Here is a 16,396-nt window from a genome sequence, read left to right as displayed (position 1 = left end):
TGGTTGATTCCCAAATCCATGGATCATGTGCAAAGTTCCACACAGCATCGATTCAAAGTCCCATATTTGACTGGATTTCCTCGCTCTTCAAATTGCGGGCACCAAGTACAAGTTTAGTCAACCAGCCTGCTGGCAGTTTCTCAACGCTCTTAAGCGCTCATTTACAAATACAATCGGAATATTACTGTCTGAAAACATTCGTCTGAAAATGATACATCCATTAGATTTTTTTAAATGCCTCCAGCAGGTGGGGTTTGGCCCAGAGGGTCATACTGTCCAAGTGACTTGAAGCATGATACTCGATATGACATCTGGCTGCCCGAGGCTATCAGCATTCTATTTCATCTCACACCTTCCTCCCACATTGAATTTTCCCGTGGGTGAAGAAAACAAAGCTGATTCACATTCTTCCGGCCTGAAACCCTATCTGTGTATTTACGCCACTGGACAACTCTAAAAACTCTAGAACGGCAGCTGCCCTGAAAGAGGAGAGATGGATTTTTAATCCTCTCAATCTCTTTTGCTCTCCTTACAACAAAAATGGCTGAGTGAAGGTTAATGGAGGTGAAAATCATGAAGAGTTTTAGTAGAAGTAAATTGGAAGGAATAGTTTCTAATGGTCGGAAAGGTCAATAATCAGAGGGAACAAATTGAAGTTAAACAGCAAAATAACTAGAAGTGGGATGAGGAGAGATGTCAGCCATGGCACAGCTGGTAGTAATCTCATCAGAGTCAGAAAGCTGTGGGTTCAAATTCCACTCATGGATTTGAGCACAAAAATCAAGGTTGACACCCCAATGCACCCTGGGGGCAGCACAGTGGTACAGGGGTAACAATGCTGCCTTACAGCACCAGGGACCAGGTTCAATTCTGACCTTGGGTGACTGTGTGGAGTTTGCACTTTCTCCCAGTGTCTGCATGGGTTTCTTCCAGGTGCTCCAGCTTCCGCCCACAGTCCAAAGATGTGCAGTTTAGGTTAATCGGCCATGCTAAATTACCCCTTAGTGACCAGGAATATGCAGATTAGGTGTAGGAGTCAGCCTAGGTAGGGTGCACTTTCAGACAGTCAATGTAGACTCGATGGGCTGAATGGCCTCCTTCTGTATTTTAGGAATTCTAGGATTCTATGCCGTGCTGAGAGTAGGCTGCATTGTTGGAGGTATCGTCTTTCAATTGAGATTTAAACCGAGATCCCATCTGCCCACACAGGTGACAGGTGGACATAGAAGATGCAATGGCACTATTTCAAAGATCACTAAGATTTATCTCCAGTGTCCTAGCCAATATTTAGCTCCTCAATCAATTAGCTGGTCATTATCACATCGCGTTTGTGGGAGCTTGCTGTACACTAAACTGCCAGCCACAAAATAATGATGACACTGCAAAGTACTTCGTTGGTAGCAAAGTGCTTTGGAATGTCCTGCGGGGTGAATATGTAAATGAACTATGTAAATACAAGTCTTTCTTTACAAACGTTACGGTGATCTGGAATGCACTGCCTGACAGAATGGTGGAAGACGGGCGGCACAGTGGCTAGCACTGCTGCCTCATGGCGGCAAGGACCCAGGTTCGATCCCGGCCCCAGGTCCGATCCCGGCCCCAGGTCACTGTCCATGTGGAGTTTGCGCATTCTCCCCGTGGGTCTCATCCACACAACACAAAGATGTGCAGGGTAGGTGGATTGGCCACACTAAAGTGCCCCTAATTTGGGAAAAAAAAGAATTGGGTACTCTAAATTTATTTTAAACAAAGGATGGTGGAAAAAGATTCAAAAGTGCCTTTCAAAAGGGAACTTTAAAAACAGAAATATGCAGGGCTTTGGAGATAGAGTAGGGAAGTTAATCTATGGATTCCTCCTGTGCTGCATGACCATGAAGTAGCTGCTGATTGTTATGTCACAAAATTTCTGCTTGTGGTATTCACAATCACCACCTGGGTGGCATGGTGACGCAGTGGTTAGCACTGCTGCTTCATGGCGCTGCGGACCCGGATTCGATCCCGGCCCCGGGTCACTGCCTGTGTGGAGTTTGCACATTCTCCTCATGTCCGTGTGGGTCTCATCCTCACAACCCAAAAATGTGCAGTATAGGTGGATTGGCCACACTAAATTATCCCTTAAATGGAAAAAAAATAATTGGGTACTTCAAATTTATTTATATATTTTTTTAAATCATCACCTGACTCCAGCAGAGCTGGAGGTTAATAATGGTCAAGAATTCTGACATCTGTTGCTATAACTCAAACTCTTACCGGGTTTGAAGCGGAGGGATGGGTAAGGAGATGCAGAGGAATGGGTCAAAAGTGTTGCTCTGCTTTTGGCAATGAGGACACGTCAATGAAGACCTAAAAGGAAAAAGAGAAAAAAATAATAATTTTACAGTGTCACGAATCATGCTGATGTTATCGGTGAGGGTATACCAACTTGGAACAACAGTTTGTGGGGGTGTATAGTTTTGTTTCTGGAATGGTGTGAAGAGTCAAGTGAACCCCCAGTGAGACTAAGGAGTCCAGCCGCCATATAAATTATTAAAGACTATTTATTAAATTCAAGAAAAGACAAATATACACGAACTGGACTACTCTACTCTATTACACATATAAATTACTAAAGACACAGTTTATGTAGAACGTACCCCTAATTCCAAAATATATCTACGATCCCTGATCTCCTAAAGACTTCCCCAATTCCCCAAACAACATCCAAATTAAATAAATCTATAAGTTAAACCCAGCTTATAGTTAACACACAATGCAGGGAGAACACTCGAGTCTGGGTAACGTCTTGTCCTGGTCTAGCGGAGATATTTAAACTGCTATTACGAAGGTTTTCTGCACTGTCTCGGTTCTAAGACTCAAGAGGCTGCTAGATGTAAAACTTGGTCTCCAGGCTGCTAGCTGGAAACTGGCGTGTTTGCTTCTGAGGCTGCTAGGTGTCAACTAGCTTCCCTCCCTTCTGGGGTCCTGGAAATGATACCTTTGTTCCCCTTTTGTTGGGCCTTCTGTGTATTTGGCTGTCTGCCCCTTTCAAATTCCTTGATGCTAGACATTAGCATATCCTCATTGATCGCCCAATGATCTAGATAATCTGTTTCTACTAATACGGGATTCATACCCTTCTTTTAAAAATAAACAGGCATTTATGGTTTTATAACAATAAAAGGTACAAATACAAATGTAAACGTAGTTCAATGCGTAATACATCCCTGCATATCCCACTGTTCCCGCCTAATCTAGGCACCCCCTACCCCCCTTTCTTCCTAACCTCCCCCCCCCCCCCCTCCCCTCCCTCCCCCCCCCCCCCCCCCCTTACTGAACTGAATCTGCTGACCGTTTAGTTTTCGCCGAAGAAGTCAATAAACGGCTGCCACCTCCGAACGAACCCCAACGTTGATCCTCTCTGGGCAATTTTCTCAAGACCTAATCCATATCCCTGATTTTGGGGGCTTCGAATCCCTCCACGCTAGTAATATCCGTCTCCGGGCTACCAAGGAGGCAAAGGCCAAAACGTCAGCCTCTCTCGTCCCCTGGACTCCCGGGTCTTCCGACACTCCAAAAATCGGCACCTCTGGACTCGGCGCCACCCTCGTTTTTAGTACCGTGGACATGGCATCCGCAAATCCCTACCATAATCCCTTGAGCTTCGGGCATGCCCAAAACATGTGGACATGGTTTGCGGGCCCTCCTACATACCTCATACACCTGACCTCTACCAAAAAAAAACTGCTCATCTGGGCCACCGCCATGTGTGCCTGGTGAACCACCTTGAATTGTATCAGGCTGAGCCTGGCACATGATGAGGACGTGCTGACTCTACATAGAGCATCCTCCCACAGGCTCGCCTCTAACTCCTTACCCAGCTCATTTTCCCATTTACATTTTATCTCACTTATCTGGGTTTCCTGATGCTCTAGAAGTTCTTTATAGATTTCCGATCCCACCCCCGTCTTGGAAACCACCTTGTCCTGTATCCCTTGCGGTGGTAGAAGCGGAAAGGTCGAAACCTGCCTTCACAGAAAATCCCTTACCTGCAAATACCGAAACCCATTCCCTCCCGGCAATTCAAACTCCTCCTCCAAATCCTCTAAACAGGGAAAGATCCCATCGATAAACAGATCCCTCAGTCTCTCAATCCTTGCTCTCTGCCACCTCCGAAACCCCCCATCCATCCTTCCCGGGACAAACCGGTGAGTACCACAAATTGGAGCCTACACCGACACTCCCTCCACTCCCATATACTTCCGCCACTGCCCCCAGACTCTCGGGGCCGCCACCACCACTGGGCGTGTGGAGTACCGGGCTGGAGAGAACGGCAGAGGAGCAGTTACCAATGCCCCCAAACTTGTGCCCTTACATGAGGCCACCTCCACCCGCTCCCACACCGCCCCTCCCCCACTACCTAACCATGGCTATATTTGCCACCCAGTACTAGTTCCTAAAGTTCGGCAGGTCGCATCCTATTATGTCTTGTCAAATTCATGTTACTGCCGGGACAAAGCAAATCCATGGCAAATCCAGCCAGCGTACCAAAGACAGCCATGGTCAGAGAGAAACTTGAGACTTCTTTCCAAATAACTTGAGAATACAATGCCAAATGCAGGGTCTCATCCTGCAGCTATTGGAGATATGTAGTGGTGGTCTATTGAATTAAGGATTTGGTAAATTAGTGGTCATATTACTAAACTAGTCACCAAGAGGCCTGGACTAATGATTTGGAGTACATTCAAATCCCACCACAACAGCGGAGTAATTTAAATGCAAAAATTAAATGACATCTGGAACAAAAAATTAATATCACTGATGGTGACCATGAAAATTGCTAGATGGTCATAAAAACTGGTTCACTAATGTCTTTGGGGAAGCAAATCTGCCGTCCTTACCCCGCCTGAACTACATGATTCTAGAGTCACAACAATGTGGGTTGACTGTTAACTCCCTTCTGAAATTGCCTCGCAAGTCACTCACCAATTAGGAATGGACAATAAATGCTGGCTATTGTAAATGAAGGAAAATTGCCCTTTAAAGCCAGGGGCTTTATCTGTGGTTAAATAAATGAGCAGTTTGAGGTGATGATTGAAGGATAAGTATGGGCCAAGACATTGGGAAAGCTCCCTGTTCTTCTTCAAATAGTTACGTCTGAGACAGAATACAAGGCCTCATTTTGAAGTCTCATTTAAAAGATAGCACGTCCAACGGTGCAGGACTTCCTCAGTACAGCATTGAAACCTCAGCCTGGACGATATGCTCAAGTCACCAGAGGGGAGGCCTTGAATCCATGAACCTTTGACTCAATGGCAAGTGTGCTAGCACTAAACCACAGCTGACATCTTAAATAAAGTGCATGGGGCAATATTAAAGCCACACCAATTGCTAGAGAGATGGTTCAGGATTTCTCAGGATAGTTTTGCCTACTCGGAAAATAAACTGCAAAGCCTCTCACCCAGCGCTGCCTTCCAAAATAGCCAATATAAGAATACAACAGTCCGTGCGCCAGAGAACATCCAACAGCACCAGGGAAGTTATTCATGATGAGAGAACACAAATTATCCAATGATCCACCATCTCTACTATAAGTGTTCATTTTTCTAAATAAGTGAACTCCTCCACGGCTATCACTTCAAACTCAAAGACCTACCTGTACTGTGCTTGAAAGAGCTCTTGCACAAAGCTGCTTCTCACCGGAAGAGAAGGTCCTTCACACAGCTCATCTTCATCTTTTGGAGGCTAAGTAAAAGAAAAATAAACTTATCAAACAAGGTGACTCGTACATCACACATATAATCGATGTAATCAATAGAGAAAGAATTAGAGAGATATGGCGAGTCAGTTTAAATGCATGTTACTGCAGATTTTACGCCACTGGGATTAAGCTTAGAATCTGCATCCATTATTTGCAGCCAGGAATTGTTTTATTGGTGGTGGTGGGAGGGGTAGTGCTTCAATAGCTTGACATCATTTTTTTTAAAGGGCAAGAAATGCACAAAATAAAAGCACTCCAGTTTAGTTGTAGAGGGTTGGAAGATGACACAGGTAATGAATACATGTTTTGCATCAATCTTTACAGTGGTGGAAATGAGAATGTAGGTATGCTAAAGGCAAACATGGAACAATTTGGAGAAAATTGTAGATAAACGATCGATTCTGAAAATGTACAGTAGCTTGCAGACAATTAGTCAGCAGTCCCTGACGGGAAGCACTCGACTCTACGCTGCTGAAGATTTATTGGTAGTCCCCATCATGTAGTCTGGTCCATGCAGCTACCTGACTGTGAGTAAAAGAATAAGAAGGCGGGCAAGTGTGACAATTCAGTGAGCTTCAAAACAACCATTTATATCCTAGTTTTTTGGGTAGGAAATCTGACCGATTACCAGATATTGTGCATTGGGAGCAGCTTACTGTAATAGCTCAGAACATGAAAAAAATATCTAATCATTCAAGTTCCCTTCAAACTTTCTGCCTCTCTCGCATCTGATATGATGCTGTGAACATCACAGTATTGTGCAACCTTATAATTGAGCTTTCCTTGCACGTGGCAAAACGGTGGCTGTGAGCAATGGTGGTTGCAACTAGGAGTTCTTGTTATTAACTATGCTGCCAGAGAAAGATGAAGGAGACACTAATGTCAGATAAAATGGCCAAAGAGGTGGAAGGAGGTAGATAATACATTACACAGAAAGATCTTCAGCGGTTTCTTGTTATAAAATTGCAATTTTGGACTTAAGACACTGTGACAAATCAGGCAGGCAATGCTGAGGACATTGAAGGAAACCCTGTATGAATATTAGGGCCACTCATTTCTTACAATGTGATGAGAGATGGACATTACCTGGACAAAATATTCAATCAGAGCATTTTAAGGACTTGAGTGTAGTTCTGAATCCTGCAATCCTGTGTTTGTCACGAGAGATTGGGGGGTGAGTTGCATGGGACAAGATAACTCTAAATCTCCACAGGACCAGTATACACAGGGTCAACCACCTGTGATTCCTGGCATTGATCCCAAAGCATTCAGGGTCATGGAGAAATCAGATTCAAGTACCACTGACAGGTACCCATGTCACAAGGATATGTTTCCAACACCTGCCTGAGGAGGCATGAGTACAGCTGCTCTCATATGACAAGCCAACCAACCAGACTTCCACCCAGTTGGGAACAAGAAAATTCCTAACCCGAGAGTTCCCACTCCTGGCCATATGCCCGAATGCCCCATCCCCAACACAAACTACAGAGATCCAGCTTAATTCACGGTCCTTCCTGGCTTGCTGTAAGTCTGCCAAAGGGCAGTTTGTGCTTTCAGCCTCAAATATGGTGGAATTTAAGTGAAATTGTCTTCTGTGGCACAAGAGTTGGTCACCAGAGGACATAAATTTACAGTGAGTGGACAAAGAACCTGATGTGACATGAGGAATCTTTCTTATAATTGAAACAGCAAGTTGTTCTTATCTGCAATATATTGTCTGAAAGGCTGGTAGAAGCTGATTCAATCATAATTTCCAAAAGGGAATTGGATAAATACCGGAAGGGGAAAATAAATGATAGCACTATGAGGTAGGAGCTGGGGAGCAGTTAAATAACTGGCACATACACAAAAGGGTCAAATAGCCTTCACAATTGAACAAAGAACATTACAGCAGAGGAGTAGGCCCTTCGGCCCTCCAAGCCTGTAGCGGTCATGATACCACACTTGGCCAAAGCCCTCAGCACATCCGAGAGCCGACTCCCTCTATACCCATCCTATCCATTGTCAAGGTGCCTTTTGAATGTTGTTAATATATCTGCTTCCACAAGCTCCCCTGGCAGCATGTTCCAGGCACTCACCACCCTCTGTGTAAAAAAACCTGCCCCACACATCTCCTCTAAACTTTGTCCCACGGACCTTAAACCTATGCCCCCTGGTGACTGGCCCCTCCACCCTGGGAAAGAGTGCCTGTCCATCCACCCTATCCATGCCCCTCATAATCTTGTAGACCTCAATCAGGTCACCCCTCAACCTCCAGCTTTCTAATGAAAACAGTCCGAGTCTATTCAGCTTCTCCACATAGCTAACACCCTCAAGACCAGGCAACATCCTGGTAAATCTCCCCTGCACTCTCTCCAAAGCCTCCACATTCTTCTGTTAGTGCGGTGACCAGAATTGTGCGCAATATTCCTAGTGCGGCCTTACCAAGGTTCTATACAACTGTAGCATGACTTGCCAATTTTTATACTCGATGACCCGTCCAATGAAGGCAAGCATTCCGTATGCTTTCTTGACTACCTTGTCCACTTGTGTTGTCACTTTCAAAGATCTGTAGACCTGTATGCCCAGATCTCTCCGACTTTCTATATTCCGAAGAGTTTTGCCATTTACTGTATATTTCCCCTCTATATTAGACCTACCAAACTGCATTATCTCACATTTGGCTGGATTAAATTCCATTCGCCATTTCTCTGCCCAAGTCTCCAACCTATCTCTGTCCTGCTGTATCCTCTGACAATCCTCTTGGTGTCTTCCGCGAACTTACTAATCAGACCAGCTACATTTTCTTCCAAATCGTTTATGTATACTACAAACAACAGAGGCCCCAGCACAGATCCCTGTGGAACACCACTAGTCACAACTTTCCATTCAGAGAAACACCCTTCTACTGCTATCCTATGCCTTCTGTGACCGAGCTAGTTCTGTATCCATCTTGCCACCTCATCTCTGATCCCATTTGACTTCACCTTTTGTACCAGTCTGCCATGAGGCACCTAGTCAAAGGCTTTACTGAAGTCCATGTAAACAACATCCACAACCCTCCCCTCATCAATCACCTTTGTCACCTCCTCAAAAAACTCAACCAAGTTATTGAGGCACGACCTCCCCTTCACAAAACTATGCTGTCTATTGCTGAGTCCATTTGTTTCCAAATGGTTATAACTCCCGTCCCTGAGAATTATCACCAATAATTTACCTACTACCGACATGAGGTTCGGGTGCCGACAGTTTCCTGGGTTATCCCTGCTAACTTTCTTAAACAGCGGTACCACGTTAACTATTCTCCAATCCTCTGGAATCTCACCTGTAGCCAATGAGGATACAAAGGTGTAAATCAATTTCCCTGCAATTTCCTCCCTTGCTTCCCTCAGTATTCTGGGGTAAATCCCATCCGGTCCAGGAGACTTAATGTCTTTTAAAACACCCAATACCCCCTCGTTTTTGATGTCAACAAGACCCGGACTATAAACACGCCCTACCCAAGAATCATCTTCCACAAATTCCTTTTCGTTGGTGAACACTGATGCAAAGTACTCATTTAGTACCTCGTCCATTTCTTCTGGCTCAACACATAGATTCCCCCCACTGTCCTTAACTGGTCCAATCCTTTCCCTGGCCACTCTCTTGCTTTTTACATATGAATAAAAAGCTTTGGGATTCACTTAATCCTACTTGCCAAGGACGTCATGACCCGAGTTTACCACCTTAATCCGAGGATTGCCCTCATCCCTATCCAAACGTCCCCTAAAGCTTACGGAATTGTGGTCACTACTCCCAAAATGTTCCCCTACTGAAACCACAACCAACTGTCCAGGCTCATTCCCAATACCAGATCCAGTATTGACTTCCCGAGTTGGACTATCTACATATTGCATCAAGAAGCCTTCCTGGATACACCGTACAAACTCTGCCCCATCCAAGCCCCTAGCACTAAGTGAGTCCCAGTCAATATAGGGGAAGTTAAAATCCCCTACCAAAACAACCTGCTGCTTTTGCACCTATCCAAAATCTATCTACCTATCTGCTCCTCTATATCTCGCTGGCAGTTGGGGGGCCTGTAATAAACCCCAACATTGTGATTGCCCCCTTCCTGTTCTGAGCTCTACCCAGATTGTCTCATTGTATGAGCCCTTCGAGGTGTCCTCCCTCAGTACCCTTATAATATTTTCCTTAACCAGTAATGCTACACCCCCACCCCTTTTACATCCCCCTCTATCTCGCCAGAAGCATCTATATCCTCCAACGTTCAGCTGCCAATCCTGCCCTTTCTTTAACCATGTTTCTGTGATAGCCTCAACATTATAGTTCCAAGTACTAATCAGTGCTCTGCCTTACCTGCTAAACTTCTGGCTTTGAAACAAATACACTGAGCAGACAGGGTGATGTTGTTGCTTTCGTATTTTTGTTCTCTATTTCCCCTTCCGTTATTTCACCTTCTAAGCTAACGTTCTGGTTCCCACCCCCCTGCCATACTAGATTAAATCCTCCCGAGTGACTCGTGCAAACCTCCCAGCCAGGCTATTGGTGCCCCTCCAGTTTAGATGCAACCCGTCCTTCTTGCACAGGTCCCACCTGCCCCGGAAGAGATCCTAATGCTCCAGAAAACTGAAACCCATCCTCCTACACCACCAGTTTAGCCATGTATTTAGCTACACTATCCTCCTATTTCTAGCCTCACTGGCACGTGGCACAGGGAGTAATCCTGAGTTTACACCCCTAGAGGTTCTGCTTTTTAGCTTACTGCCGAACTCCATGAACTCCTTCTGCAGGACCTCATCACTTTTCCTGCGTATGTCGTTCGTACCCATGTGTACTACAACCTCTGGCTGTTCACCCTCCTCCTTCAGGATGTCCTGTGTTCGTTCAGAGACATCTTTGACCCTGGAGACAACATACCATCCTGGAGTCTCTTTCACATCCACAGAAGCTCCTATCTGTGCCGCTTACTATAGAGTCCATGTAACTATCGCTCTCCTGCACTTTGCCCTCCCCTGCTGAGCAACAGAGTTAGCTGCGGTGTCACTGTTCAGGCTGCTGTTGTTTTCCCCTGATAGGCTATCCCCAACAGTATCCAAAATGGTATACTTGTGAGAGAATAATACTCAAAATGAACAACCCAAACATCAAATTTATCAAATTTTTTAATATCCTATTTGTCTATTACAGATAAGCAATCATACCTTGGCTGCAGGCCTCCCATTTGTTAAAACAATGTTGTTCAGGTCCTCGTGGACCCTATCAAGAAGCCACAGCAGAAACTCCTGGGCATCGTGCTGCGAGGTGCCACGATACTGGAAAGCATTCTTGGACACAACATTCTGAAAGAGAATTAAAAGATGCAGATTTACTTCCCAGTATCTGATTTAAAGGAATAATTTGCATTTACATCACACTTTTATATGTTCTGTGGTCATCCCAAGCACTTCATGGCCAATGAATTACTCTTGAAGTGTGGTCCATAGATCAACTTGAGAATGATGGGGAGTGGGAGGGTGGGAGGGGCGAGAGGGAGAGAAAACAGTGCCTTACTTGCCTGATAACGGATGGAATACCAAGTGTGGTGACACAGAACAAAGGTTCAGGTACACATTAACAGAGCAGAGAATGATTTGAATACATGGCCACTATGGGATTATACAATAAGGAATAAACATTGCATTTGAACTGCACGAACCTTCCTGCTTACCTGCCCAACATTGCTCCTGCAAACACAACCATTAAAAGAAACAGATATTTACCTCATTTATGATTTGTGGGATCTTGCTGTCTGCCCGTGGTTGAACTTTAGAACTAGAGATGGCTCATAAATGCAGCCTTTGCCAGAGTCACCCACATCCCAGGAATCATTTTTTAAAAAATGCTTCACTTGACACATCTGGCACAATTGATCTGAATGGTGATGGACAATGTCTACATGTGTATTCTGTCCATGGCCCAATAATAATAATAATCGCTTATTGTCACAAGTAGGCTTCAATGAAGTTACTGTGAAAAGCCACATTCCGGCACCTGTTCGGGGAGGCCGTACGGGAATTGAACCCGCGCTGCTGGCCTTGTTCTGCATTACAAGCCAGCTGTTTAGCCCACTGTGCTGCCCTGGTCATCAGGTGATAGTTAGTTCTGAACTTGAATTGTAAGGGGCAATATTTTGGTTTCCAGTGCATATGCAAAACTGAAGAACAAAAGAAGGAAGAGCAGGAGGACTTCACATGGACACCACCATTCAATAGGATAAAATGACTGATTGTATCTCAAATCGACTTTTCCACGCTTTCCCATAGTCCTCAACTTCCTTCAAGTCCCAAAATCGGTTGCTGTTTGAACAAAGTTAATGGTTGAGTATCCAAACTTGCTTGGATAGAGAATTCCAAAGATTCAGCCTGTAAAGCTCCGGTTTCCTTCCGCAGTCCAAAGTTAGGTGGATTGGCTATGCTAAATTGCCTCTTAGTGTACAAAAGGTTGTGTGGGGTTACGGGGATAGGACAGGGGCGTAGGCCTAGGCAGGGTGCTCTTTCAGAGGGTCAGTGCAGACTTGATGGGCCGAATGGCCTCCTTCTGCGCTGTAGGAGTTCAGTGATTCACAACCCTGAATGAAGAATTCAGTCTTAAATTTCCAACCCCTATTCTAGAGATTATTTCCTCTATCTCTAGATTCCCCGGCCAAGGAAAATAGCCTCTCACCATCTACTCTGTCAAGCTTCCAAGAAATTTCATACATTTCCATAAGACCTGTAGATATAGGAGCAGAATTAGGCCATTTGGCCCATCAGTGAGATCACATCTCACTCTTCTAAGCTGCACAGAATATAGGCCTATGCCTCACAATCTCTCATTGTAGACAGCCGTCTCATCATAGTAATCAATCTGGTGAGTCTTTGATGCACCCTTGCAAGGGAGTATGGAGATCTTGTGGCGCAGTGGGTAGCGGGCCTGCCTCTGAACCAGAAGCTCCAGGTTTGAGTCCCACTCCAGGGCGGTCACGGAAGATGTGTTGATAATGTCGCCAAAAAGATTGATTATCAACCTGCAAATCCTTCCAACACACCAATGACACGTGTTAGAGTGGGAGAGTTAGCTGGTCAGCGTGACATGATGTGGCATCCTTCATGTGACAGCCTCTGATGACAGGCTAGCAACCTGTTCCAGGAAAAACTAGCAATGGAAATAGATGTAAGCATGTGCTTTATTTTCCTCACTCACCTAGGCGAAGGAAGAAGAGAAGTATATCCTTCCTTAAGGACGTAGCCCAAACCTTGGTGTGGTCTTTTCCTTACTTTTTTAAAATATAAATTTAGAGTACCCAATTCATTTTTTCCAATTAAGGGGAAATTTAGCGTGGCCAATCCACCTAGCCTGCACAACTTTAGGTTGTGGGGGCGAAACCCACGCAAACACGGGGAGAACGTGCAATCTCCACACAGACAGTGACCCAGAGCCGGGATCGAACCTGGGACCATGGCACCGTGAGACAGCAGTGCTAACCACTGTACCACCATGTTGCCAAAGGTATGAAGGCACTGCTGAGATTCGAACTCAGGATCTCCTGTTTACAAGACAGGCGCTTTAGCCATCTAAGCCACTGCGCCAGTCTTCTATCCTTAACTTTTAATCTGCAAGTCCCATTTGCCTTCCCAATTGCTCGCTTTTCCTGCATGTTAATTTTATGATTCATGGAAAAGGACACCAATACCCCTCTGAGCACTAGCATTTACTAGTGTCTCACCTTTTTTAAATTATTCTACACTGCCACACATTATATTCCACCAGCCACATTCTTGTCCAACCACATAATCCATCTACGTCCTTTTGGAGTCACTATATGCTCCCCTCACAGCTTACCTATCCCACCTCTCTTCTAAATCTCTTACATTTAGTCTTTCCGAGGCTTCTCATTCTTGACATTTCCACTATGGAAACAGTCCACTCCTAGTTATCCTGTTTCACCCTTTGATAATCTTAGCATCACAATGAATGGCACAGTCAATTAATACCTTTCTGGAGAAAGCAGCCCTGTGAATAAAGTTCTGGTTTGCAATAAAACTAAAGGTTACAGGACATGCCCACATAAAGGTGATCAAATGTTGTATGAAACTAGATATTTCCTGAGCTCCTGGGGCCAAGGGAATGTTGACAGGAAAGACAGCTACAATGCAGGATGCAAGATTATGTTGGCATCCTGGAGTTTGGTTCAATTGTGTGCACAGGGAGAGGGGATTTGCAGAATATTTCTGCAGGAATCTAAATGGGGAGGTGAGTAATGAGAAACCAGTATGATAAACTAAAAGGCTATGTTAATTCCATGCGTTATGAGGTTAACGCCAATTGAGAAAGAATTATATACAATGCCCCCTCTAACTGTGCAGCCTCCTTAATGTACCAGGCAGGGAACATAACCAAGGTTCCCTTTTAAGATGAGTGCATATGCAGCCATCATACTCCATTTGGCAGGGGATTGCACAGTGCAACATACAGGCCACACACAACATAGAAAAACCAACGGGAACATTTGATTCCATAGGCAGGATATCTTGCATTCAAGGTGCCACGTCAAAAGTTATTGTGTACAACTAAAGCTCATGGTGTAGGAAGTAACATACTGGTATAGAATCAAGATTGGTATAGAGTCAAGATTGGAGTGCTAACAAAAACAGAGTTGGCCTAATTGGGTGTTTTTCTGGTTGGCACGATGTAACGAATGGTGTCACAGGGATCAGTGCTGGGGCCTCAACTTTTTACAATTTATATAAATAACTTATGGTGGAGGGGCTAGGAGTATGGTGCTAAATTTGCTGATGACACAAAGATAGGTAGGAAAGTAAATTTTGAAGAGGACGTATGAAGGCTACAAAGGGACAGAGATGGGTGAAATGAGTGGGCAAAAATCTGCCATATGGAGTATGATGTGGGCAAATGTGAAATTGTCCATTTTGGCAGAAAGAATAAAAAAGTTTATTACCTAACTTGTAGAGCTAGGAGATGCAGAGGGATCTGGGTGCAGGAACCACAAAAGGCTATTATGCATGTACAGCAAGTAATTAGGAAAGACAATAAGAATGTTATAGTTTATTGACAGGGGAATGGATTACAAAAGTAGGGAAGATATGCTTCAGTTATACAGAGCATTATACAGAGATCACATCTGGGGTATTGTGCACAGTATTGGTCTCCTTATTGAAGGAAAGATGTAAATCTGTTAGAAGCAGTTTAGAGAATGTTTACTGGACTAATAACAGGAATGAACGGGTTGTCTTGTTAGGTTTGTGTCCACTAAAGTTTAGAAGAGTAAGAGGCAACTTGATCACAACATACAAGAAGATCCTGTGGGGTATTGACAGGGCGGGTGTGGAGAGGATGTTTCCTCTTGTCAGAGAATCTAGAAGTAGGGGTCATAGTGTAAAAATAAGGGGTAACTCATTTAAGACTGAGATGAGAAGACATTTTTTCTCTCAGAGGGTCATGAATCTCTGGAACTCTTTTCCTCAAAAGGCAGTGAAAGCGGATTCCTTGAATATTCGTAAGGCAGAGCCCAATAGATTCTTGATTAACAAGGGGGTGAAATGTTATCAGAGGTAGGCAGGAATGTGGGGTTGAGGTTATAGTCAGGTCAGTCATGATCTTAATGAATACCTATCCTTAAAATGTTCACATTTGCGGGACGGCACGGTGGTACAGTGGTTAGCACTGCTGCCTCATGGCTCCCAGGACCTGGGTTCGATGCTGGCTCCGGGTCACTATCAGTGTGGAGTTTGCACATTCTCCCAGTGTTTGCGTGGGTCTCACCCCCACAATCCAAATATGTGCAGGGTAGGTGGATTGGTCACGTTAAAGTGTCCCTTAATTGGGGGAAAAAAGAATTGGGTACTCTTTAAAAAAAACATTTATTTTTAAAAAAATAATTTCCACATTTACTCTTTTGGGCTAAGAAAGGTGAAACTGCTCAAGAGATTATTGTGTATTTAAAGTATGAATTAACATATGCAAGTTAAACACGAGGCAAATGCCCCCAAAAAATGAATCAAAGGAGATAGCCACACCAAAACAAAGGAGAGAATATACTGAAACAGCAATCCAGAAATACCAAAGGAAGAAAATCAAAATGCTAGTCTGGCTGTAAGCAATGTTTTGGAGTAAGGATTGGTCAACTGCTACACAACAGTAATGCAGAACAATTGCTGACAGGGTCAAAGTTATTTCAGTTTTATATACAGTGACCCATTAAACTGCCAAATTTGCTCAAGATTCTATCAAGTCTGCGCAAGTCACTGTCCCCAACACCAACATACAGTAAATCACACTCATACTCAATACCCCAGTCCAGTTTTCAACAATGGGTCATTACCACCAAGCAGATCATTGAATCAGTTAAGTAATCAAGAGAACACTGGCCTGAGGACTTCCGGTTGCAGCATATAGGTAGAGGTCGCATGTTTGGTGGCTCCTGCCAGAGTTGGCCTTTTTAGGTTCTTTACACCCAATTTTTGGGAAAATTCTTGTATGAGAAGTTGTGGGAGGGTCTGAGGTATTTTGAGAATGTCAAGAACTCTTAGTGGGGAAACGGGTATTGTTTGAGGCGTGGACCATAGTGGCGGACAGTGGGGGTAGATACGTGATGGTGAGTGGCAGATTGCAAGGTGAGGCGGTGGTTCTGGTGAACGTATA

The 16,396-nt window shown here is 44.4% G+C and overlaps 1 protein-coding gene and 1 non-coding gene across 2 annotated transcripts in view; both read right to left on the bottom strand.

Moving 5' to 3' along the window:
• Positions 1-16,396, bottom strand: part of usp31 (ubiquitin specific peptidase 31) — a 202,524-nt gene that overhangs the window by 109,157 nt on the left and 76,971 nt on the right. Inside the window, exons 2-4 of the mRNA XM_072481189.1 lie at positions 10,918-11,055; positions 5,633-5,721; positions 2,251-2,343 (exon numbers count right to left, since the gene is read on the bottom strand). Coding sequence (XP_072337290.1) covers positions 2,251-2,343; positions 5,633-5,721; positions 10,918-11,055 — 320 coding nt within the window. The remainder of the gene's footprint in view (positions 1-2,250; positions 2,344-5,632; positions 5,722-10,917; positions 11,056-16,396) is intronic.
• On the bottom strand, positions 13,250-13,323 carry trnat-ugu (transfer RNA threonine (anticodon UGU)). The gene has a single exon. It is a non-coding gene; the product is annotated as a tRNA-Thr (tRNA).

Source organism: Scyliorhinus torazame, chromosome 17, assembly GCF_047496885.1.
Source record: "Scyliorhinus torazame isolate Kashiwa2021f chromosome 17, sScyTor2.1, whole genome shotgun sequence".
In the NCBI taxonomy this organism is placed as follows: domain Eukaryota; kingdom Metazoa; phylum Chordata; class Chondrichthyes; order Carcharhiniformes; family Scyliorhinidae; genus Scyliorhinus; species Scyliorhinus torazame.
Note: the sequence above shows the minus strand (reverse complement) of the source record. Positions and strands in the feature narration are given on the sequence as shown.